Source organism: Erpetoichthys calabaricus, chromosome 10, assembly GCF_900747795.2.
Source record: "Erpetoichthys calabaricus chromosome 10, fErpCal1.3, whole genome shotgun sequence".
Classification (NCBI taxonomy): Eukaryota; Metazoa; Chordata; class Cladistia; order Polypteriformes; family Polypteridae; genus Erpetoichthys; species Erpetoichthys calabaricus.
Genome location: NC_041403.2, coordinates 158,982,157 through 159,007,957, shown reverse-complemented (window position 1 = coordinate 159,007,957; position 25,801 = coordinate 158,982,157). Strand labels below are relative to the sequence as shown.

At 45.1% G+C, this 25,801-nt stretch overlaps 1 protein-coding gene across 2 annotated transcripts in view; it reads left to right on the top strand.

Annotated features, from left to right (window-relative positions):
- slc43a3a (solute carrier family 43 member 3a) overlaps nt 1-25,801 on the top strand; it is a 79,315-nt gene that overhangs the window by 32,198 nt on the left and 21,316 nt on the right. For both annotated transcript variants that reach the window (XM_028812240.2, XM_051932574.1), the window contains exons 4-8: nt 6,633-6,679; nt 10,883-10,959; nt 15,634-15,726; nt 19,224-19,363; nt 22,733-22,857. In XM_028812240.2, coding sequence (XP_028668073.1) covers nt 6,633-6,679; nt 10,883-10,959; nt 15,634-15,726; nt 19,224-19,363; nt 22,733-22,857 — 482 coding nt within the window. The remainder of the gene's footprint in view (nt 1-6,632; nt 6,680-10,882; nt 10,960-15,633; nt 15,727-19,223; nt 19,364-22,732; nt 22,858-25,801) is intronic.

The following is a 25,801-nucleotide window of genomic DNA, read 5'->3' as shown; positions in this document are numbered from 1 at the left end:
GTCAAAATATTGTATGGATATATGGATTTTCTCACGTAGCTGGCCGATATTTATGCAGATAGGCCATTGCCTTAATGTCATAGCATGACATAACTTTCTCACATCTGCCTCGTCCGTCATGTCACAGTCATGAAGAAGCAACTTCATCAACACGGGGGGAACCAAACATGGAAAGTGCTTTTCCATTTCACACCGTGAGCTGCACAATCAAGGAAGCTCTGAACAGTGATGAGCCGATAGGCGGATTTTGTTTTCGCAAAATTGCCTGTAAAATTAGTTTGGAAGGCCATTTCGCAATTACGTAACAGCAAAATCATTAACATTACTAGACAAAGAGCCCGTTTCGAAAACATAAGATGAAACGGGCATGAGTTTGTGTCAGCAGTGTATGAAGAACAAATGATAAGTGACGAAGAAGTTGTTTTGTAATGATTGTAGTCCGCTTTACTCATTACTGTACTGTTAGTTGATGAATTTTCCAGGCCTATAGTATAATATTGAATGATGAATGTTCCAGTACAATATGGAATGGTAATAAGTATAAGCACCACAAACCTGATATAGGTGTATTGAATGAATGCGTAATTGAATCAGAATGCGTAATTAGGCCTTGAGCTGTAGTCGAAATCGTCTTTCAGGCCTCTAGAGCTTTAATCGAAGTCGCCTTTCTCTTTGAATTTTTGCGGCCGTAAATCCTCCACCTGCCGCGATGTTGGGGTTGGATGTCAGTCTCTTAAGGTATTTCGGGCAGCTGCACAGAAGGCGACTGCACATTTGGCTTCGGACGGACGTGAGTGAGTGAGTGAGTGAGTGAGTGAGTGAGTGAGTGAGTGAGTGAGTGAGTGAGTGAGTGAGTGAGTGAGTGAGTGAGTGAGTGAGTGAGTGAGTGAGTGAGGAGGCAGGCGAATTATGTATTAAGATGATTAGCAATGGATTAAAGGGATGTTCAGTTGATAAGGCCGCTGTCTGTTTCCTGCATTGCCCTTCCATGCTGCCGCTTCCTTGATATTCCCTTTGGCTTTCTGCATGGCCTGCCTGCACACCCGGGCCACCGCTTGATTAGACCAAGCCAGCGGATTTCGCCCGTGAAGTAGAATCAGTGCAGTGCATGGGGGTGACGTCACATGAGGATCTGCATCCTCCTTTCCACTTGTGCCATGCTTTTTGCCCATGGAGAAGAAGGCTGCAGATGAGATGAAAATACTCATGGCAGTCACCTTTTGAGCTCCAAACCTCAGACAGAACAGCCTAGGCACCAATCTGAGTTCAAAAGACCTTTTTATTCACAGTAATGCCTTTACAGGTTTACTTTCTCTGTCAGTCAGCACAATTCTTTCTCTCTTCCTTTTCTCCAAACCCTCCACCTTTGCCCACCACCTCCTGACTCCATCTAACAGTGAGGGGAGGTGAGGCAGCTGCTTTTCATGCTGGACCCCAAGAGTATAACCCCACTATTGCATCCAGAAAGCACTTCTGCGTCCTGTAAATTGGTGGTGGGGGGGGGGGGATTGGGGGTACCCGGAGGGAGTACCCTCTGATGGTACTCAGGGACCCCTAACATGGCTGCCTTCCTTAACTACAAGTCCCATGCAACCCTACAGGTGTCAAAACTGGGCCCGGAGGAGCAATGCCACCACTTGTACGGTTCTTGGTAGGCCTCCTCCCTCAGTCTGTCCATTATATCTTCTTCCAGAATGGAAAAGGGAACAGAAACCACCCTGGCCAGTGTGTACATTGATTGTCTCCATCCTTTCATAATAACATCCAGGGACCAACCATCTGGCGAAGTTCAACTTGAGGCATACTGGATGGGTGGACATCTTGACTAAGATGGTTCAAGATTCCTTATCCATGTACGTGACGAATAAAGAATCTTTAGTCAAGATGTCCTTCCCATCCAGTACGTCCTTTTTAAGGTGAATTTTGCTGGTTGTGAAACACCATTTATTTAGGAAAACGTTTTGCAAAATCGTCCCACTCATCGCTATCTGTGATGGACCATTCAGGGTTTGCTCCTGCCCTGCAGCTGTTATTGAAGATGTGACTCCCAGCTTCTATTCAATTCCATAAGGTTGTTTGAAAAAATGGACGGATAGATAATGGATTTTTCATCATGTTTCATTTTTTCACCACTTCTCCTTACCATTTAAATTGTAACACCCTTTCCAATTTCTCACCGCGTCCTATTAATCCAGCAGATCATTTCCATGCATTAAAATTTAAGGTGACATCCGCAGTGACTTGTCACAAACTCGCCCAACGTAAAGTAAAGAGACGTAGCGGGAGAATTTTCTCGGTCTAAACAATGTAAATGGGAAGGAGATCCTTTACATTTAAAAAGAGGAGGATTGTTTGTTACGACATCCTGGTGTGGTGAGCACGCCGGCATCCAGGGAAAGGGCTTCAAAGACGGCTCAGTGACATCGCATCCCACAGGCCCTGCTCCGGAACCTCCTCCTCAATCTCCCTATAGATTGCCTGCCAGAGAATCATTGACAAACTCAGTTTTTACATGGATGTACTTGGATATTACCCTGCTTTGTCACCTTGAAATAGCCGGAAGATGGCTTCTGTTCTGCTAAAGCGACTAAAGTTGAGCTGCTCTGTCCGAATTATTCCAAAGGGGGAACACCGCCAGTGGTGGCAATAGCCTGAAATAAAAGAAATCAAAGAGCCCCTAAGTATATTTACGTCTCTCTATATAAAATCCAACGTCCGTCCGTCCATCTGTCTGCTTTTCACAAGAGAACTACTTAACGGATTTAGATCGAGTTTTTTTCTAGAACTTGCTTGAACATTCCGGTTGACTTTGTGACTACTCTTCATCATGCTAAGTATCATAGTTCACCTGCAGGAATGATATATTCGCGCTAATCCGAGACAGAGGCTGCGGGCCGAGGGGAGGGATAAGCATGACGTCAGGAGTGGGGAGCCGGGCAGGGTCCTCTTCGCTGTCCTGTTTCACTTCTATGTGGGCAGAGCTGTGGGGGACAGTTTGTACATATCCATCCATTTCCCAACCCGCTGAATCCGAACACAGGGTCACGGGGGTCTGCTGGAGCCAATCCCAGCCAACACAGGGCACAAGGCAGGAACCAATCCTGGGCAGGGTGCCAACCCACCGCAGGACACACACAAACACACCCACACACCAAGCACACACTAGGGCCAATTTAGAATCGCCAATCCACCTAACCTGCATGTCTTTGGACTGTGGGAGGAAACCGGAGCGCCCGGAGGAAACCCACGCAGACACGGGGAGAACATGCAAACTCCACGCAGGGAGGACCCGGGAATCGAACCCAGGTCCCCAGATCTCCCAACTGCGAGGCAGCAGCGCTACCCACTGCGCCATCCATTATCCAACCCGCTATTTCCGGACTACAGGGTCACGGGGGTCTGCTGGAGCCAATCCCACCCAACACTGGGCGCAAGGCAGGACACAAACTCCGGGTAGGGCGCCAGCCTACCACAGGCTTGTACATATTTAAAATGTGAAAGGTTGTGTCCCTCTGTCACGCGATTATTCACAAATTACTGGAGCTAGATCGAAAGCTTCTTGGCCTCACTCGAAAGCTTATGACGTGATACATACTGGTGAAGCAAGGAAATCTGGGTAGCTGCAGCCTCGGTGAAGCTATCAAGGTTCATTGTCTTTCTTACAGCAAACTGCTTGAATGGTGTGACATGGCAGGAAGGAAAAGAATGGCGGTGTCCGGCGGTGACATCTGCTGAGCGTGAAGTGCATTGCTCATAGGAAGAAGAAGAAAAAGAAGAGCAGCAGCATCTGCTGAGCATCAAGAGTGGGATATAATAATAATAATAATAATAATAATAATCCATCCATCCATCCATCCATCCATTTTCCAACCCGCTGAATCCGAACACAGGGTCACGGGGGTCTGCTGGAGCCAATCCCAGCCAACACAGGGCACAAGGCAGGAACCAATCCTGGGCAGGGTGCCAACCCACCGCAGAATAATAATAATAATAATAATAATAATTCATTACATTTATATAGCGCTTTTCTCAGTACTCAAAGCGCTATCCACACAGGGAGGAACCAGGAAGCGAACCCACAATCTTCCACAGTCTCCTTACTGCAAAGCAGCAGCAACGCGCGCATGACAAAGACAAGGCAAAACACTGGAGGGGCTTCAGTGATGGAGAACGATGGCAGGTAAAACCTGACTTTATAATACGGTGGCTCGTCGACATGCCACTCGCACTCCCACCATACAGAATGCAAGAGCGACAGCCACAGGTGACAAGATCATCAAATACTCTCAACTTACGCCCAAATGCAAACACTACTTATTCACTGTGGACTGAGCACCCCAAATTCGACACGGACAGGCTCAGATGCTGCTATAAAATGAAATAAAGAGTTTTTATTGTGGGAAACTCTTCCTTTGTAAACGCTTTCCCCCACAGCCACCAGTACAAATACCTTAACACAAGTAAAAAATAAACAGTACATAACAACTCTTGGGCTTCTTCTCTCTCTTTGTCTTCAGCAGCTCTCTTCTTCCTCTACTTTTCCTCACAAGCTTTGTCCCCCTCCTCCTGACTGTGGCTCTCGAAATGAACTCAGTGGGCTTCTTTTATGTTATCCCCGGAAGTACATCTGGTGTCCCCACCGCTTGGTTAAGGCTGGAGCCCCATGGGACTCCCCAGTCCCCACAGCACCCTCAGGTGGCACCCATGTAACCCAACAGGGCTGAGTCGAGGAACTCCAATTCCCAGTGTGCCCTGTGGGAATTTATGGTGCTGTAGCAACCCAAGGGGGTGCTGCCATCTAGCAATCCGGAGTTGATACAGCTCTGTGTACGCTCTTTGTCATGGCTCTTCCATTATAAAGGCTGCCCAGGTTGAAGAGATTGTTATTGACCAAAGGAACAATCTGTCCACAAATGTAATAATGGAGCACCAACCTAGTTGCCTCTTTTAATATTTGAGTTCCAAAATAAGCAGGCACAAATAAATTCAACCATCTGGCAGTACAAAAAGGAGCCTGCACAGTAGAAAGGGGAAGATCAGATCAGATCAAGAAAAAGGCAGGAAGCAAAACAAAAGAAGGAGTAGAGTTTAAGGGAACAGAGAGAGACAGGGAGGGTTGGGGGGCAGATTCGAGGAGGGGAGCCCCTGAGTGTCGAATGGAAGCAGGAGGTCGAGGAGATGGCCCCAATTGAAGCCGGCGCTTTAGGGGCAGGGTGAGCGATTTTTGGGGTGCAGCAATGACCAATCGCACCGACGGGGCTCCCACGTTAGGGCAGAGGAGTGCCAGCAGGAATCAGCAGGGGCAAAGCTCAATAGACAGATAGATAGATAGATAGATAGATAGATAGATAGATAGATAGATAGATAGACAGACAGACAGACAGACAGACAGACAGACAGACAGACAGACAGACAGACAGACAGACAGATACTTAATCCCAATGGGAAATTCACATTCTTCAGCAGCAGCATACTGATACAATAAATAATATTAAAGAATGATAATAATGCAGGTGAAAAACAGACAATAACTATGTATAATGTTAAATGTTAACGTTTACCCCCCCGGATGGAATTAAACAGTCGCATAGTTTGGGGGAGGAACGATCTCCTCAATCTGTCAGTAGAGCAGGACGGTGACAGCAGTCTGTCGCTGAAGCTGCTCCTCTGTCTGGAGATGATACTATTAAGTGGATGCAGTGGATTCTCCATGATTGACAGGAGTCTGCTCAGCGCCCCTCGCTCTGCCACAGATGTTAAACTGTCCAGCTCCGTGCCTACAATAGAGCCTGCCTTCCTTACCAGTTTGTCCAGGCGTGAGGCGTCTTTCCTCTTAATGCTGCCGCCCCAGCACACCACCGCATAGAAGAGGGCGCTCGCCACAACCGTCTGATAGAACATCTGCAGCATCTTATTGCAGATGTTGAAGGACGCCAGCCTTCTAAGGAAGTATAGTCGGCTCTGTCCTTTCTTGCACTGCGCATCAGTATTGGCAGTCCAGTCTAATTTATCATCCAGCTGCACTCCCAGATATTTATAGGTCTGCACCATCTGCACACAGTCACCTTTGATGATCACTGGGTCTATGAGGGGTCTGGGCCTCCTAAAATCCACCAGGTACTGTGCCCTGCCAGGAGCCTGGGGCTACCAAGGGACCCGAGCCAGATGAGTTTGACTTGTTGACGTCTCCTCTGGCCACTGTGAATCCCATCTAGGGTAAGCGGAAGGAGATGACTTTTGTTGACGTGGCTCGTGGATTTTATAAAGGACGGATTCTGCCTGAGGATTTGAACCCCGTTTTTATTGGCTTATTTGTTGGATTTTAACCTCAACATTTCACTTTGCTTTTATGGATTATGCATTGAAGCTCTTTTAGTGAAAGCCCTTGGCTCTTCTGCACCAACCCCCTGGTGCCTCTGTTTGTCCTCACTTGTCCGGCTCCTATCGAGGCTCCTAGAGGTAACCAGGGGGGTGTGGAGCTGACCTGGACCATCGCAAGCACTCGTCGTCGAAGGCTAGGCACCCGCTAAGGTGTCATGGGGGCACAGCACATAATTAAATTGGGGTATCCAAGGCCCTTATGCTAACACAAGACCGAGACTGAATGTCCTGTTGTCTTTTTTTCTCCACAGAAGCCTTTACACCTTGGCCACTGTGATGATTGCCTTTTCTTCTGCAGGTAAGTTGTTGGATTTTTTTGGTTGAATTTCTTACGCTGGAGAATCCAGGTATGTGCAGGAAGAGTCCGAGCTACTTTGGGTGGAAGGGATTTACCAAGCTTGGTGGGCATGCCAGGTCACGTGAGTTTAAACTAAGGTGCTTGACCTTTGGAGATGTGGGAGGAAATCCACCAGTCTTGACGGTACTTCAGAAGGTGCCTGGCGTCTGCTTAATTCCAGTAGTGTTTGAAAGTTAGCGAGCCCTTCAGAGTGTTCCATATCCCTGCATAACATCATCAGATTTTCATACAAAAAGTAGCTATGGAGAACCCAGCTAAACAAATGAGACCAGAATATCATACTTGGTCATTTATTTTTTGAGGAAAATCTCTCCCAGTATTATCTCTCTGTGAGTGGCAAAAAAAGTATGTGAACCTTTTTCCTTTAGTATTTGATGTGTGTGTGTGTATGTGTGTGTGTCCGTCCCCCCCGTCTTTTGCAGCAATAATGGCAGCTAAGCGTTTCCGACAGGTCTTGATCACACCTGCTACAGGACTTGGTCGACGCTTTTGAACTGTGATGGTGTCAAAAGAGTGTCACGCATACTGTGGGCCACCCCAATAACGAATTGATCAGTTTTAGAGGAGATCCAAGCTAAAGTGTCCCTGAAAATTCAAATGATTTGGCCTTGTCCGTCATACTTATGTCGTGTGAAGAAACCCCTCATTAGAGAAAGACATCGTGCTTGGGATGTTCGAAGGTCGGCGGATTAGAGGAAGACCAGCATTGAGATGTATTGAAGCCATAAGAGCAGTCCTGGGAATCGCTTTATCCAGGGCCAACACTTGTTCACTAGAGATATCGATGAGGTTCTCATGAGTCAACATCAACCTTACTTAATTGTCTTTGCGTTAACCCCAAGTGTAACTCGGGCTTGGAATTCAAAGTAATTACAGTTAAGCCCAAGTCAGACTCGGGGTGACGTGTGATGATCTTCTTTACAGTGTTGAGCCCGAATATCTCACAGGACAGTGTTTTGCTGCCATCTAGTGGATAAAACAATATCATGCTGCAAAAATGCGTTTTGACACTTCATGGTAACTCCATGGCAAGTCATGAGTATTCAGGAGAGGGGACGGAACCCTTAGACAGAAAGACAACAGCAAATGTAAAGCCAGTTTTAGAGCAAACTGAACCTGAACCGTTGCTTGAATCAAGTGATAGTGCTCATCAGACACACTGGGAGTGAAACTGGTACGACCAACTTACCTGGTGACTTTGGTCACATGGAGGTTCACCGTGGTGTGACAGTAGCTGCGCAGCAAAATGATTGCAATCAAGTACAAGGACAAGAAAGATGTTAGCCCCCTGAAGCACTGTTCACAAGGCGGCAGCTGTCGATGTTTGTGTCGGGGGATAATGTGGAAGTCCCCTGCAATACACAAAGGGTGCATCAATCGTGTGGGTCAGGTGGTGACATTCTGTCCTCTCATCCACAAGTATCAGAAAAAATACAAGAAAAGTGCATAAAGGAACACATTTCTGAGAGCTTTCACAGAGTGACCACTGGGGTCTTGGTCACCTCCCTAACCAAGACCATACATGCCTGGTTGCTCAATTTGGCCAGAAGAGCAACTCTAGGAAGAATCCTGGTGGTTCCAAACTTCTTCATTTTACAAATATTGAGGCCTCTGCTCTCCAGGGAACACCCAACGCTTTTCGAAGGTTTTCCCTCTTTGCCCTGATCTGCGCCTCCCCCACAATTTGATGACGGTGGTCTACAGAGATTCCCTTGGACTTCATGGCTTGGTTCTTTGTGCTGACATGTGGAGTGAATTGTGGGACCTTCTATACAAAAATGTGTGTATGTGCCTTTCTAAGTGGTGGCCGATCAACTCGGTTTGCCGCAGGTGGACTCCACTCAAGTTCTAGAAACATCTCAAGGAGAATTAAAGCAAGCAGGAGGCACCTGAGCACAACACAGAGTGCAGCAACAAAGGCGCTGAATACTTCAGTGGCAGAGAGAGTTCAGTTTTGGATTTTTAATAAACTACACACCTTTTTGAGAACCACATTTTTGCTTCATGATTATGGGTTATTGAGTGTAGATTGTTGGGGGGAAAATGGCAAATTTAAATGAACTCTGCAACGCAATAAAGTGCACAGGAAGTGAAGGGGCCTGAAGACTTTCTGCAGGTAATCTTGAGTAGTAAAAGAGTTTACACAAATCTCACATTTGAAGAACAGCAGTGGTCCGACATCACATCCAGAGCTGGTTGCCTCGATAAGCTCTCTGGCATGTGTGACCTGGAACTGGATTTTGAAAGGGGTGTCCACCTCCGGTCCTGGTGGGCCGCAGTGGCTGCAGGTTTTCATTCTAACCCTCTTCTTGATTAGTGAGCCGTTTTTGCTGCTGATTAAACTTGTTTTGCCTTAAGTTTTTATTGACGTGACTCAGACCCCCCTTAGTTGTCTCTTTTTCCTTAACTCTATGAGGGCTGAATATTTTCTTCTAAAAAACGCAGTTTTTTGAAAAGCACACCAAGCAATGGATTCACACATAAATCAACAATAAACATCAGTTGCTTCATGCTGTCGATGCCAGCTCGCTGTCTCGTGTGGCGGTCTTCATGTGGGGCGCAGTGCAATGCACTCTGGTTTGTACCTCTTGTGAAACATTGTTGCAGGCGCGTCAGCTGCACTAACCTGCTCAGCACCACAATCAGCTCGGGGATTGATCAGCTGATGCCGGTAACCTCACATTCACTTTCGATCAACATCGGAGTCCGACAAGTCAGAGCCCAATTCAGCGATAATATGCAAAACGTCGTCCATGGAGTATTTAGCTGTACACATTCGCTTCCATCTCTCGCCAGACGTTGATGCCATTTTTGCTGTTGTTTCCTCCTTGCCACTCGTGCAAGCGCAGGGAATCTCGGTCAAACCAACGCAGCTAACATTCCTTCTAGCAAACAGACTGGAACAAAAACATAACAGCGACGTTTGTCACAGTTTACAGTTGATTACTGCCATCAGCACCTCCTGTTGACAAAAGTCCACATCCGCCCTGAAAGAGTTAATTAGCAGCTGTCACAGATGGCTGGGGTTCTGACCCGGCCGGGACGCCTAGAAGGACTGGAAGGTGACCACAGGAGAGGAGGAGAGACATTCCAACTCACTGGAACCCGTGGCCACTGCCAGGGGGCGCTTTAAACCTCGTGAAACCTGGAAATAGTTACTTCCGCCACACTCGGCAAGATGGCGGAAGAACCTGCCAGGGACACCCAGAGTGCTTCCGGTGCAAAGGGCAGCACTTCCGCCACACCAGGAAGTGCTGCCGGAAAGACGTCATCAGACACCTGGAGCACATCCGGGCGGGAATAGATGGGGCCGCCTTCCTACAGTCGGGGAGCTTGAGTCGGGAGTGGGAGCAGGACAAAGCTCCCGGGCTGGAGAAGAAAGGCGGCCAAGGACTGAGAGAGAGAGAAGTCTGAATAGAGGTGATTAGTGCGGAGTGCACTGTGCTTGTGTTTGGGACTGTAATCCTCTGTTTATTTAGCTTTAACAAACGTGTGAATTTTACGAAGATGTGGTTTCTGACTGGTGGTGTCCAGGAAAGTCTCACACAGCCAAACAATAACGAGACAACAAAATGAGCCGCCACATGACCAGCTAACCTGAAAATAAAGAAAGATAAAGGTCTCGGTCATGTTGGTCTGCTCAGGTCAGCAAAACATCTGGATGGTGGTCTTAGAAAAAACAAAATCAACAGTCCGCTGTGGCAGAATGAGAACAGCAACACGTCATGATATTCAATAACGGCTTTAATTAACAGTAAGAATTGGCTTCTCATTAAGAAACTGGTTGGAGTGAAATTGACTGGAGTTTGACGTTCCTCTGTTGGCTTGTTTCACATCTCATTTCTGTTTGTCTGCCATTTAATGAAGAAACAAATCAATTCAGAGGACTGGATCCTTAAAAACAGGACTATTAAAAGGAAAGGGAAAGGAGTTAATTAGCAATGAAAACTGCTCGCTGATTAGGAAAAGGGTTAGAATGAAAACCTGTAGCCACTGCAGCCCTCCAGGACTGGAGGTGGACACCCCTGGTGTAGATGGACCCATGAATACGTAAACAAATAGTTTTCTGTTTAATTCTCTCTTTTATCTTACTTGGCAATTACTCGCACATTAAAGACGACTTTCCCCGTCTTCTCTTTTCAGCTGCTGCAATGATCCTTTTCCCAGCACTCTCCTTCCTGGCAGTCGGAGGAATTTTGTTCCTGTTGACCAACATACAGGTGAGATCTGCCATAAGTGTCAAAGGAGGATGGGATGGGGATGAAGGCCTACAACTCCAATCGAGTCTTCACGCCAGCCTTTTTTGTTGTGTCATCTCACGCTTATGCTGCCATGTTGGGCAGCGAGGATTACAGGGCGTCCGTTTGCTTCTGAGTCGTAACACTGGGGAGCCCCATGGACCGCTCCATGGGAAATATCCGTTGCTCCAGAGGGCTCACTTGAGGAGCAGAAAGCTTGTGGATCTGCCATCTGGGTATCCTGAGCGACATGCCCAGGGGCCTGTGACGGCAAGGAGATTTTTCGCCAACCCCGACTAAATGAGACGACAGAGTCTCTGGGCCTAGGGGGCAATGTTAAGATGGAGTCTCTGCACGCCAAAAGGAAGAAAAGGAAAGTTGGATGAAATAATGTTTTAGCCAAAAGGGATCTCCACTCAATGAGACAATCGAGCCTCCAGGTGCCAAACAAATGTGAAATACTGTGCAGCATTGAACTATCGGGTATCCATTGTTAAAATTATGATCATCTTTCTGCTAAGGAGCGAAGTCACCCAGGGACCTGTAGGGGTTCTTAATCCAGGCTTGGCAAGAGCACCTGTTTGTGTTGCTTACAGCCGAGTTGTCATTTTATTCAGGCTGAGATGAACAGCTAGACCTTGTTTTATGGATACCAGGGACTGTCCTGTGGCAGTCATGGAGATCATGGAATGGTGGAAATGGTGGTGGATGGGAGGTTCGAATTCAAGTTTTATGTCTCTTTTGTTCATTTATGGATTACGCGCCTTACGTGCACCGCTCTTTATTTTTGATTTTGTCTCTGGATGTAAGCTGCCTTCGTTATGTTCCATGTGCCCTCGGGCCTGCACCCTCTAAATCCGAGGGGTCTTTCAAGCTCCTTAGTGGTTCATTTTGAATGCACTTAGGAATGTTGAGTTGTGGTACATTTTTGTGAATTTTACATGCTTACTGAATTTTTGACACTTTTTTCGACTCTTCTTGAGATTTCATATTGGGGCTGTTGGTTGTATCAGGTTGTCTTATTGTTTTGGACAAATCCTATTGTCTTTGTGTCTCACGGGTCTTCATTGTTTTTGAGGATCTTTTTTTTTTTTTGAATAAATCTTTTATATTTAAGGATTCTACAAGGCTGATTTTGTGTCTAGCCAGGGTTTTTGACAGGATTTTCCCCTCTAATAAGCATTTTTATATTGCTTGTTTTGAGGATATGCTTCCAGCTCACAGTGCTATGGTCCTGTTCACGGTCTTTTCCCTCATTATTCCAGTTTTCTTCCCATATGACAAAGTTCTTCTTGGTCAGGATTGGCATACCCCTTATGCTGTTGGAGTCAGCTGCAGGCCCTGATGACCTTGAAAGGGAAATTTGGAGAATGGATGGGTTCAACTTAACTGCCCTGATAAAACAAAACAAAGGCCTATTGTTTTTAGGGATATTTGCTTCATTTTAGGATACTATGACCAAAATAAAATTATAAAGGGGCTGTGTGACAGGTCATGTCATGGGATGGGTCAGTTGGTTAAGTTATGCGTTGATTTTACTGCACGTTCCGGTGGTTTGACTGCAATTGAAAGGCAGCTCAGACGTGAGTGTGTACGATCGCTTGAATTAGTTAATTGCGATGGAAGTGCCGCGTAATTAACCAGAATCAGCTGCGTTTGTCATATTATAAATTGGGCAGAGTAAATGCTGAGGAAGCAAGGAAAACAAACAAAAGAGAATAGTTAGAGGAGTATGCCTCTCAAGAGTGTCTGGACGGACGACAGCGGCTCTACTGAGCTATGTGAGGGAGTGGGACCGGTGGCGGTCGTGGAGATCCGTGGATCGGTGGAAATCAAGACAGATGAATTTTGTCATATAAAATCGAAATTGCTGAATTACCCAAATTTTCATGTTTCTTTGGATGGTTTCAAATTCAGGTTTTATGTCTCTATTGTTCATATATTGATAATGTGCTTCATTCGTTTTTGCTTTGCACCCTTCCCCATCATAACCTATCATCTATGGCACTGTCGGGCAACCGGTGCGCCACCATGGAATTTTCTAGGGGCGCCGCGAAAACTTTTGTAAAATATTTAAAATTGCTAGTGTTTTTGAACTTTTGGTTGATGAAAAAGATAATGTTTAAAAAAATATATTTTATGTTGGAAAAACAGATAACGGTTAATCAGATTGTTGAATAAACGAATGTATTTATTTTGAATGCAAGTTATGTTCACCATTCATCATAATAGCAACACCAGCGGTGTCAAAAACACATCTCGTGAGACTTAAAAAGTCTCGTCGTTAGAAGATCTCGCTCACTGGAAGCTCTTATCTCTGTGAGCAAGGTTTTTCAACACTTACGGAAATGAAGTCTAAGAAACGCGAGAGACTTCAAATGATCGACAAGGAAATGCGCGTCTGTCTTTCGAAAATTGATCCTCGCATCAATCTCAACGTTCACATTAATTAAATTTAAGATTTATCCTTTGACTCCTTTATTAATAAAATGTCTTTCAAACTTGTAAAATTAACTGTTTTTATTGGCGATTGTCCATAGATTGTGTCGTCACGACTTTATTTATGGGCAGTCCCTCAGGTGCGCCGCGAAAGAAAATTTTTGGACTTAGTGCGCCGCAACTCGAAAAAGGTTGCCCTTTCACTGATCTATGGGGAAGGAGCAAAAACTTAAGATTCATCAAAAATTTCGATCTCCGGTTTTTGACAGATCTTGTTTTAGGGTTCCCCGATACCGAAAACAATGATATCTCGATGATGGGTGCGTGCGTGTGTCACAATTTCTTGAGGACGTTCTAAAGCTAAAACGTCTGGAGGGTAAATGACCAAACTTGAAACGTAAGCCTGTTATGAGATGATGATGTGCTGATAAATTTTTGAGCCAAATCGTGCAAGATAAAGAGGCATTCTCAAAAACCGTAATTCTGCAATTAATTATGAATTCATCTTGTCAATTGCTATCGTAATGACCTATTTTATGATCAGAAAATCAGCATCAGAGCGGTAAATAATTACTGAAATTTTAGAGAATTGTTTGGGTAACTTGGTTCCTATGGTGTAAAGCCTGCTGATGCTCATGTCTGAATTTTGCTATGTACTGTAAGCTGCCTTTCTTATGTTTCAGCCCTTCTCACTCTAAATCCAAAGGGACTTTCACAGTTTCAGGGGGTTCATTTTGAATATGTTTTGGAGTGTTTAGTTCTTACTCCTTTTGAGAATTTTATGTGCTTACTGGATTTTTGTCACTTTTTGACTATGCTTGCTATTTCATATTGGGACTGTTGGTTGTATTGGATTGTCTTATTGTTTTGGGCAAATCCTATTGCCTTTGTGTCTCACGGAGCTTCACTGTTATTTAAGATCTTTTTTTGTGAAGAATGGTTTATTTGTGAGGATTCTACAAGGTCCTTTTTGTATTTAGCCAGGGTTTTTGACAGGATTTCCCCCTCTAGGAAGCATTTTTGAAGTGCTTTGGAGACCTACGTGCTATGGGACTCCTTGTCACAAAACAGAGAGAGCAGAGAAGAATGGAGGAAAGTCGCTGCAGGAAGGGGGAATGGTGTGCGGGACAGAATCCAGAGCATTGTGGCATTGATGTGAACAGGGCAGAGCTGGAGGAGATTATTAAGGTCTTGGTGATGAAGTTGACAGTGCGATAATCTCAGTCTGCTGAGTGGAGGGTTTGTGGGTACTGATGAAAGTGGCAAATCGTTATGCAGAAAGGATTTGTACCAGTATACAATGTCCTGTTTTCTTTGTAAAAAAGGAGAGCAGGAGACACAAAAAGGTTTGGGGACGGCCACCCTGTTTACTGAAAATGTAGCAAAGGAAAAGACGTGGCTATGGTCGAGTTCAAAAAGGAACTGCATACAGAGGTACAAACGGGAGTATTTATATGGTGGAGACAGGAAGGAGGTGGTCCAGGGTGGCCAGAAAAGGAAGTGATATCTTTGGTAGGTGGGTTCTTGAAAGGGAAGTTGTCCTCAGAAAATGTCATCCGAAGGGTGGTTTTGTGGTGACGTCACTATTTAGTTGGTTCTTCTGCTGGTCTGCAGAGGGATAAAAGGAGATTTGATTAGGTGACAGTGCCAACCCCTGGTCTGGCTGAGAGGCATGTTTCAGTTCTCTACATATGTATTGTATCTCTGGAGATATTGTTTTATGGGTATGATTTTATTAGAAATTTATTTATATTTGTTAGTTAAAGCATTGAGACCCTTTAATTTTTTGTTTTTAATAAACACTGTTGACTGTTTTGCTCTTGAAAGTTGTGTTTGCCTCCATCTCGGTCATGAACTTACGGTGCTCATGGCTGGGAGCGCCGGGGCATCACGGGCTGCATGCAGGTGTTTTTAAGAGGGGTGCCTGGGCACTTCACTGGTTTTGGGTGAATCGGTGCCACCTTATCCAATGGCGGCAGTCTGGTGGATCTCAAATGATAAGCAAGAGCAAGGGAATCTGATGGTGGGCACATTTGAGTGGGCCTTCTTCAGGACTGGTTGGGCACAGGGGAGAATTGGAGAGTGTGCCTTGCCACCACGACCCTTCCCAGGATTAAGAACGATTAGTTTGTGGATGAATTGATGATCACCAGCTTGCCATATCTGGGTGTCCTCTCACATAAAGCTGACCTGGGGTTTTTGCTTTGTTTCTTTCAGGTTGGAAATTTATTTGGAAATCATCGATCTACCATTATTACCCTGTATAATGGAGCTTTTGATTCCTCCTCGGCCATTCTTCTCATTGTCAAGGTAAATCTTGGACAGGAATGTCAATGAAACGTTTTAGCTTCTGTTGTAAGCCATGAAGAAGTAAACTCGTAGTGGAGAAATAAAGTTCAGGCAGCCCACTGGCAGCAGTGCCACCTCACAGCAGCAGGGTCGTAACTACTACATTCTTAATTATGTTTGTAACATTTTTGTGTGTTCTGATTATATCATTGATTTCCATTTCACTTGTTATAGAAGACATTTTATTTTTCATGGCGGTGGCCGTAATGTTTATGGTAACAACGTATGCTGCTGGTTAGGTGGAAGGCGGCACTAAGGTTAGGGTCAGCACTGTTAGGTGTCACATGGGCGTGTGTAGTTAGTGACGTCACTGTGCCATAATGGTAGTGCACAGAAATCATCATTTAGGTTTTGACTTCAACACAAATGGCAGTTTGATTGTTTTCCTTTGATTTGTAGAACTACAGTATCTTCACACACCCTTCAGACCCTTCACTTATCGTTACGTTGCAGCTTTGTTTCAAAATCATTTACATTCATTTTTTTCTCATTAAGAAATCCAGAATGACAAATCAAAAGCAATATATATATACAGTGCATCCGGAAAGTATTCACAGCACATCACTTTTTGCACATTTTGTTATGTTACAGCCTTATTCCAAAATGGATTCAATTCATTTTTTTCCTCAGAATTCTACACACAACACCCCATAATGACAACGTGAAAAAAGTTTACTTGAGGTTTTTGCAAATTTATTAAAAATAAAAAAAACTGAGAAATCCCATGTCCATAAGTATTCACAGCCTTTGCTCAATACTTTGTCGGTGCACCTTTGGCAGCAATTACAGCCTCAAGTCTTGTTGAATATGATGCCACAAGCTTGGCACACCTATCCTTGGCCAGTTTCGCCCATTCCTCTTTGCAGCACCTCTCAAGCTCCATCAGGTTGGATGGGAAGCGTCGGTGCACAGCCATTTTAAGATCTCTCCAGAGATGTTCAATGTGATTCAAGTCTGGGCTCTGGCTGGGCCACCCAAGGACATTCACAGAGTTGTCCTGAAGCCATTTCTTTGATATCTTGGCTGTGTGCTTAGGGTCGTTGTCCTCCTGTAAGATGAACCGTCGCCCCAGTCTGAGGTCAAGAGCGCTCTGGAGCAGGTTTTCATCCAGGATGTCTCTGTTTGTTGCTTCAGTCATCTTTCCCTTTATCCTGACTAGTCTCCCAGTTCCTGTCGCTGAAAAAATTTCCCACAGCATGATGCTGCCACCACCATGCTTCACTGTAGGGATGGTGCCAAGTTTCCACCAAACGTGACGTCTGGCATTCACACCAAAGAGTTCAATCTTTGTCTCATCAGACCAGAGAATTTTCTTTCTCATGGTCTGAGAGTCCTTCAGGTGCCTTTTGGCAAACTCCAGGTGGGCTGCCGTGTGCCTTTTACTAAGGAGTGGCTTCTGTCTGTCCTCTCTACCATACAGGCCTGATTGGTGGATTGCTGCAGAGATGGTTGTCCTTCTGGAAGTTTCTACCCCTCTCCACAGAGGACCTCTGAAGCTCTGACAGAGTGACCATTGGGTTCTTGGCCACCTCCCTGACTAAGGCCCTTCTCCCCCAATCGCTCAGTTTAGATGGCCAGCCAGCTCTAGGAAGAGTCCTGGTGGTTTCGAACTTCTTCCACTTACGGATGATGGAGGCCACTGTGTTCATTGGGACCTTCAAAGCAGCAGAAATTTTTCTGTAACCTTCCCCAGATTTGTGCCTCGAGACAATCCTGTCTCGGAGGTCTACAGACAACTCCTTTGACTTCATGCTTGGTTTGTGCTCTGACATGAACTGTCAACTGTGGGACCTTATATGGACAGGTGTGTGCCTTTCCAAATCATGTCCAATCAACTGAATTTACCACAGGTGGACTCCAATGAAGCTGCAGAAACATCTCAAGGATGATCAGGGGAAACAGGATGCACCTGAGCTCCATTTTGAGCTTCATGGCAAAGGCTGTGAATACTTATGTACATGTGCGTTCTCAGTTTTTTTATTTTTAATAAATTTGCAAAAACCTCAAGTAAACTTTTTTCACGTTGTCATTATGGGGTGTTGTGTGTAGAATTCTGAGGAAAAAAATGAATTTAATCCATTTTGGAATAAGGCTGTAACATAACAAAATGTGGAAAAAGTGATGCGCTGTGAATACTTTCTGGATGCACTGTATATATAACAGTGGTATGTCTTTCATTTCCTAGGAACATCTGAGTACTGCGGTGTTTTCTGAACAAAGATTTTTAGTGACGCAGTATTTAGTTGTATGAAATTAAATCAAATGTGAAAAACTGGCTGTGCACAAATGTGGGTCCCCTTGTAATTTTGCTGATTTGAATGCCTGTCACTGCTTAATGCTGATTACTTGCAACACCAAATTGGTTGGATGAGCTCGTTACGCCTTGAACTTCATAGACAGGTGTGTCCACTCATGAGATATAAAGGGATTTAAGGTGGTCAGTTGCAAGTTGTGCTTCCCTTTGTCTCTCCTTTGATGAGTGACAGCATGGAATCCTCAAAGCAACTCGCCAAAGATCTGAAAACAAAGATTGTCCAGTATTATGGTTTAGGGCAGCGTTTCTCAACCGTTAAGTATTTGCAATCTGAGTTTTCATAACAGTATTAATCGTTCCCCCCTAACGTTTTTTTGAAACCCTAATAAAATTTATTCTTATATTTTTTGCTGCCGATACACCGCTACAAGTTTAAAATTTTCCTACAAATAGCAAAATTATGCCACATATGGCAACATTCGTGCCCCCTTTTTTGTTACTCCACAGTTTAAGAACCACTGGTTTAGGGGAAGGCTACAAAAAGCTCTCTCAGAGGTTTAAACTGTCAGTTTCAAGTGTAAGGAATGGAATCAGGAAATGGAAGGCCACAGGCACAGTTGCTGTTAAACCCAGCAGGTCTGGCAGGCCAAGAAAAATCCAGGAGCAGCATATGCACAGGATTATGAGAATGGTGACAGACAACCACAGATCACCTCCAAAGACCTGTAAGAACATCTTGCTGCAGATGGTGTATCTGTACATCGTTCTACAATTCAGTGCAATTTGCACAAAGAACATCTTTATGGCAGGGTGATGAGAAAGAAGCCCTGTCTGCACTCACGCCACAAACAAAGTCGCTTGTTGTATGCAAATGCTCATTTAGACAAGCCAGATTCATTTTGGAACAAAGTGCTTTGGACTGATGAGACAAAAATGGAGTTATTTGGTCAGAACAAAAAGCGCTTTGCATGGCGGAAGAAGAACACCGCATTCCAAGAAAAACAGCAGAGCAGAGGGGCAAATCAAGAAGAAAATATGTCTTTGCCCCAGACATTATGGGGGGCCCTGTAGCTTACTGTAGTCCTTTAGTCCTGACATTGTCTCCTCTCTCTTTCCACGTGTAGCCTTCATTCTAGAGGTAGAACATTACTTGGCGTCTCGTGGTGCCATGTCTCCAGATGTAATGTGCCGTCTTTTGTTGCAGATACTCTATGAGAGTGGCGTCCCATTGCAGGCCAGCTTCCTGTTCATCTCCTGCTGCAGCGTCATACACTTGCTACGCACCTTCTTTCTGATGCCACGTAAGCAGTTCCCGTATCCGCTGCCTGATGATTATAATTACGGGTAAGAGTAACTCCGCCTGCATATTAATGATATTTATTAATGATGCTCCAGCCTCAGGACCATGTCACGTCATTCAGGGGCCTGTGAGTGGAGGTGGGAAGTCTCTGCCTGCATTCTTGAACCTTTCTGGCCTTGTAGAATGAAGCGTGAAGTGTCCCAAGACTCGTCTTCTATGTGGCGCTCCGTGTTCCCTTATGACAGGTCGCTGTCCATCGTGCATCCCGCCCCACTCACCCAGAGGTCAGGCTGCCGCCCTCTACAATACAATCAAATTTCTGTGAGATGTTGTCCCAAGTTCATTTCTAAAAAAATACATTATGCTGTGGGAAACACTTCCCACAGGCAGCTCCTTTTAAGTAATCCCTGGAGTATTCCCAGCATCACAAAGTTCTTGACCCAGGAGCACTTCCAGGTAAGGCTGGAGCCCCACAAAGTAGGGCTCCCCAGTCCCCGCAGCAGCACCCCCTGGCCGCACAGATGGCACCCAACAGGGCTGAGTCACAGAACTCCTATTCCCATGGTGCCCTGTAGGAAACCAAGGCGCTGCCACAACCTAGCGGGGAGCTGCCATCTAGCTCTCTGGGGGAGATAATGCCCTTCCATCTCCTGGGCATCCTGGCCAGGTAAGGCTGCTAGCTATCCCTTACAGCAGGAATAAAATGCATTGCATTTCCCATTCCAACAGACGGCACATCTCAAACATTTGTAGTAAGAGAATGCAATACTACAAATGTTAGTGATGTGCCATCTGTTGGAATGAGAAATGCAATGCATATGCCTCTGTTGTACGCCATTTTGTATGGGATTAGTAAAAGCGGTACCGTTTGTGATGCGCCATCTTTTGGTATGACAAAGACATAGCACACAGACGATTACGCAGACAGACAGACGCACAGGTGGATGTGATGTGTTTGGTTTTGTGTGACAAAGATGGGGTCCAGCAGGCTGGAGCAGCCACAGGGGGGTCTGCCACTTTAGGTATGCAGCCGGAGTTGATTTTTTTTTTTTTTTTAGTTTTTGTAACAGCCTTTGCTGATTATTTCATTACAGCATGGTAAAAAATGTTAAGCTGCTAAACTTAAACTATGCAAATTTTAAACTGTATTATTGTGTGACTTTCCTCCGGGTGCTCCGGTTTCCTCCCACAGTCCAAAGACATGCAGGTTAGGTGCATTGGCGATTCTAAATTGTCACTAGTGTGTGCTTGGTGTGTGGGTGTGTGTGCCCTGCGGTGGGCTGGCACCCTGCCCAGGGTTTGTTTGTTTCCTGCCTTGCGCCCTGTGTTGGCTGGGATTGGCTCCAGCAGACCCCCGTGACCCTGCAGTTCGGATATAGCGGGTTGGATAATGGACGGATGGATTATTGTGTGACGGAAATCCGATAATATAATGTGTGAAATTGTGATATTGTACTTTTAGGTATTAGCTGGTTAAACACACATGCAATGTAAATAGTTTCAGGGAGATTTCTGCTACAATACAAATACTGAGATGATAAATTACCTTTTGTTTTTGAAATCGTACACTTACTCATTTATGCGAAAATGCAGCCTTATTAACGTATCTATTTGTGCTCAGCAAGGCTCACATTACACTGTGCCAGCCAAGACTCTCCACTTCGGCCCTCGAGCCACAGGCCCCCTGAACGACATGACAGGGAGCTCTACAGCCAGACCCTGTTCCTAAAATTACTTTTGCATGTGGTTTTACAATTGCAGTGGGGGCTATTGTTTTTTTTTTGTTTGTTTTAATTTTTTGGGATGGAAAGCGAGGAATTTTGCTCCATAAGGGTTCATCCAGAGCTGAGACACTGTCTCACTCCAGTGCCACCCCAGTCTCCCACGGCTGCGTTCTATGGAGTGCCATGCACTCTCGTCGGCCGAGTTCAGGCACTCGTCTGCAGTTCGGCCTCACGCAGGGTCAGAGGTAACTTCATCCACGCTTACCTTTATCCACTCTGTAAGCCGATCCCAGCGGGATCCTCTCAGAATCTCCAAGCCAGGACTCTTCACCAGGACTCATCGGTGGCCACATACAGAGAAGCCCCTCTGAAGTGCGTGCAGGTCAGCACTCCCTAGCTGAAATTGGCTGGAGTTTGACGTTCATCTGTTGGCTCCAACCCCCATTGTCCTCATCTGTTCTCCACACTCTGTCAGTTGGAAGTTGGTCACTACTGTGTCAAAGAAACTCAGCCTTGTATACACAACGCGACTTAACCGGATTGATTTGTCTTCATGTGAAAGTGTTTAGAGCAGTAGCGTAGCGTGGGTGTCAGCCGCCCGGGGCGGAGGAAAATTCCGCCGCCCCCTTATTTAGGTATGGTTCAAATTTTTACAAGATATTATTATTATTTATTGTGAAATTTTGCCGCCCCCTAAAAGTGCCGCCCGGGGCGGGCCGCCCACACTACGCTACGCCACTGGTTTAGAGAACATAAGAATTTGAGAAATTTGACAAACAAAAGTGGAGACCATTCAGTCCATCGGGCTTGTTTGTTTGGCTAATTGCTAAGCTGTCTGAAGGAAGTGACATTCACATCTCTGGTGACTATGAAGTCAGTAGATGGATTGGGAGAGCATGGGGGGGTCATGAGGTCACTGGAAAGGGGTGTGTGGTGCTCCCAATATCTAAAAGGACCAAGGTTCAAGTCTTTAGAGTCCTGGTGCTTCCTGTCTTGCTATATGGTTGCGAGACATGGCCGCTATCCAGTGACCTGAGATGAAGACTGGACTCCTTCAGTACTGTGTCTCTCCGGACAATCCTTGGGTACCGTTGGTTTGACTTTGTGTTGTTCATGGAGTTACCTGCATTGTGAGGGAGCATCAGTTACGGCACTACAGCCATGTGGCGCGATTCCACAAGGGTGGTCCGGCTTGTATTGTCTGGGACCCAAGTGGCGGGACCAGGCCAAGGAGACGCCCATGTAACACCTGACTGCAGCGGATAGAGGGTCATTTCCAGAGGTTGGGACTGGACTGTGCATCTGTCTGGGGGATTGCCAACTGGGATCCCGAGCTGTTTTATCACGTGGAGGGTGTGGCAATTCACTGTGCCAGTGCATGCCCCCCCAACCTGACCTGACCTGACCTAAGCTGTCCCATCATCTCATGCAGACACTTCTTCAAGGTTCTCAAGGTGTCCACTTCAACGCCTTATCTTGGTAGTTTGTTGGCACAGCTCTTTGTATTAAGAAGTGCTTCCTGGCTTCATTCCCTTAACTTCCAGTTCATGTTTCTGAGATGCCATCTGTGTACAAACACACATCACTCAGGCAGACTAAACACACACAAACACACACATGCTGTGTGTACAGGAGATCGGTGACTGGTGACCTCACCACTTCCTTCTTTTTCTTATTCTTTCTATCCAGGTTACCCTGTGGAAGAAGAAAGAAGCTGTCAGTTACTAAAGCCGACCTAAATGACAAAACGCAGTCGACCCCTTCAAGAAGTATGGACAAGGAGCTCAACACTGAGAACGCGCCGCTCCAAAATGGTGAGCCTACGTGGCACTAACTGTGTCTTCTCCATGTTTAGGTAACACTAACCACACGAAATGAGGTTTCACACCTGCTTTAGATTCCTGTGTCGCTCTTCACAGTAAAGTGAACCTCCAATGTCCAAGGTGACCCACAATGAAGGATACTTAGAAAGGCTGCCCGCAAGCAGTAAGAGATGCCCGATATCTGGGGGTCAGCGCTTTTGATTATTATTTTTTGGCTGAAAACAAAAGAAAATAAAATGACAAGAGCTTTAAAAGCATTGGTAAAAAAAATCATTTAAATTGAATGTACAGAAATTGAGATTTTCAAAGGCCGAGGTCTGTGGGGTGTGCTGAGGCTCCTCTCAGATTCAAGCAGGGCGGCCATCTTAGGGCTTTGTGAACTCCCCGGTGTTAGCGCTTCACTTTATTATGAATCACCAGGCTGGGTATTTCATTTATTTCTTTGTAAAAGTTACAACATTAAAACACGGGGGAATTAATTTGGCCTTTCAGACACTAAAAAGTGAAAGTCAAAGTCAAAGTGAAGCCTGATCTCTGCAGAGGAGTCAGGAATAATTAGAAAGAATAAGTTTGTGAGCAGCCACATTTGTCGAGGGTTTCTACAACAGCTTCCAATCAATAGATAGATAGATAGATAGATAGATGTTAATTTTAGTATAGTAAGCAAGATAGATAGATAGATAGATAGATAGATAGATAGATAGATAGATAGATAGATAGATAGATAGATAGATAGATAGATAGATAGATAGATAGATGCTTTAATATCTATTGACTATGTAATAGTCATCCAGAAGTCCTATAAATTAAAGAGTGTAGCTCCGTGCAGCACCCCCTGGTGGCACCCACAGACCCAAACAATGTAGAACCCACAGTTCCCAGCATTCATTGGGGGTGTCCAAATGGGTATTGAAGCCCAGGGCGCTGCCATCTAGAGGGTCGGGGGAGCATACAGCCTCGATTCTGTGCCTCCCCGATCTCTCCATTGTGTTGACCTCCTGACCTTTAAAGGAAGTAGGCCCAATCCCGTCATAGATGCCAGCCCATGCATGTTGTCCATTTCAGTATCATTGTGAAATGTGCATTTTGTTCAAATTTAGCTAGTCTCTCTGAAGCCAGACATATAATAATATAATATAGCATAACTACCTGATTGTGGTCTTTGAGACAAAAAAATAACCCAAAGACCCAGTTTTACTATATATTCATGAACATGGAGAGGCTTTAGTTAACTTTTAAAAATGACCCGGTGCAGTGGACATGGACCCAACCTGTGCTTGCTGCCCCACTGGGTTTCGTAAGAACACCCTGGCGATACCATATCTTACCCATATAACAGGCATAGGAGTCCTATTAATCTTTGTCTCAAGACAATACCTCCCGACAGACAATGTGTTTAGTGAAAACTTCAAGCCTTGCTCTCCGTTGCTGAGGTGTTTCACTTGCACGTTGTTGAGCTGTGGCGTTTGCTTCATTTCGACGTTGTGTCTCTTCATCGGTGTCATTAGCACAACATCGTCATTGTGTGGCAGGGCTTTTGTAGTGAGAAGTAAGGTGCATGCATGTGCCAAAAAAACATAAAAGTGCATGCATGCGTCATGTAGTGACTGAGGTAGAGTGTGAGCAGAGCAGACTGCTCCATACACAAATGGGTCTTTCGTTTATATATGTCTAAATATAATCTTATACTAATAAAAGGCAAAGCCCTCACTGACTCACTCACTCACTCACTGACTGACTGACTCATCACTAATTCTACAACTTCCCGTGTAGGTGGAAGGCTGAAATTTGGCAGGATCATTCCTTACAGCTTACTTACAAAAGTTAGGCAGGTTTCATTTTGAAATTCTACGCGTAACGGTCATAACTGGAACCTCAATTTTGTCCATATACTGTAATAGACTGCAGCTCGATGGCCTTGGGAGGCGGAGTTGCGTATCGCGTCATCACGCCTCCCACGTAATCACGTGAACTGACTGTGAACGCAGTACGTAAAAAACAAGGAAGAGCCCCAATGAGCGCTGAAGAAAACATTCATTACACAATTGAGAAGGCAGCGAAACAATAAGAAGCGAGCGAGTGACGCATACAAGCATATTCATAAGTGCAGCTACTGCGGAAACAAAGCACGGTGTAAACCGTAAGTTTAAATTAAGTTTATAGAAACGCTCCCACTGCCGTTTGCAATACCATATTCGCGACATACAAGTTTAATGAGAAGACACGAGGTATAAACGAGACTTTGGATGACTTTGTAACTGAGTTAAAATTGCTGTAGCGAGAAACTTTTAAGTGCCAGGTCTTAGCTAACATTAAATAAAGCCGTGGACATCACAACATCACACAAGAGAGCGGCTCACGTGAACTGACTGAGCGCAGCATGAGTGATCACTTCGATGAATCAAACCTGTTCAAAAAACACATTACACAATTGATAATGTAGGAAAAGAATATGAAGCAACTGACGAAAACAGACATATTCATGAGTGCAGGTACTTCGGAAACAAAGCACCATGTAAACCTAAAGTTTAAATTAAGTTCATAGACCTAAAAAAGGTTGCCATTGATTTGAGGCAAGATTGCTTTTCTCCTGTACAACTATACATTGCATTCTCAACAGTAAGCTTGCACAGCTTGGTCATATTACAACCGGAGTGCTGAACTAACAACGTGGTATACAAAGAGAACTATAACAATCGTAATAAACGAAGAATAAAACAGCGGAGAACCCGTGGATTAAATAAAAAGGCTGCTTCCTTGGCGAAGCAAGGAAAAAGGATGACCTTATATGGCGTTCATTTATAAAACAGTGGAGAAACTGTGTAAAGGCTGCTTCACAAAAAAACAGCAGAGCGCCTTATATGAGCAGGCAGTCAGCTAAAGAAGGGAATCAATAAATAACTATAATCGTAATAAACGAACAAAAAATAGCGGA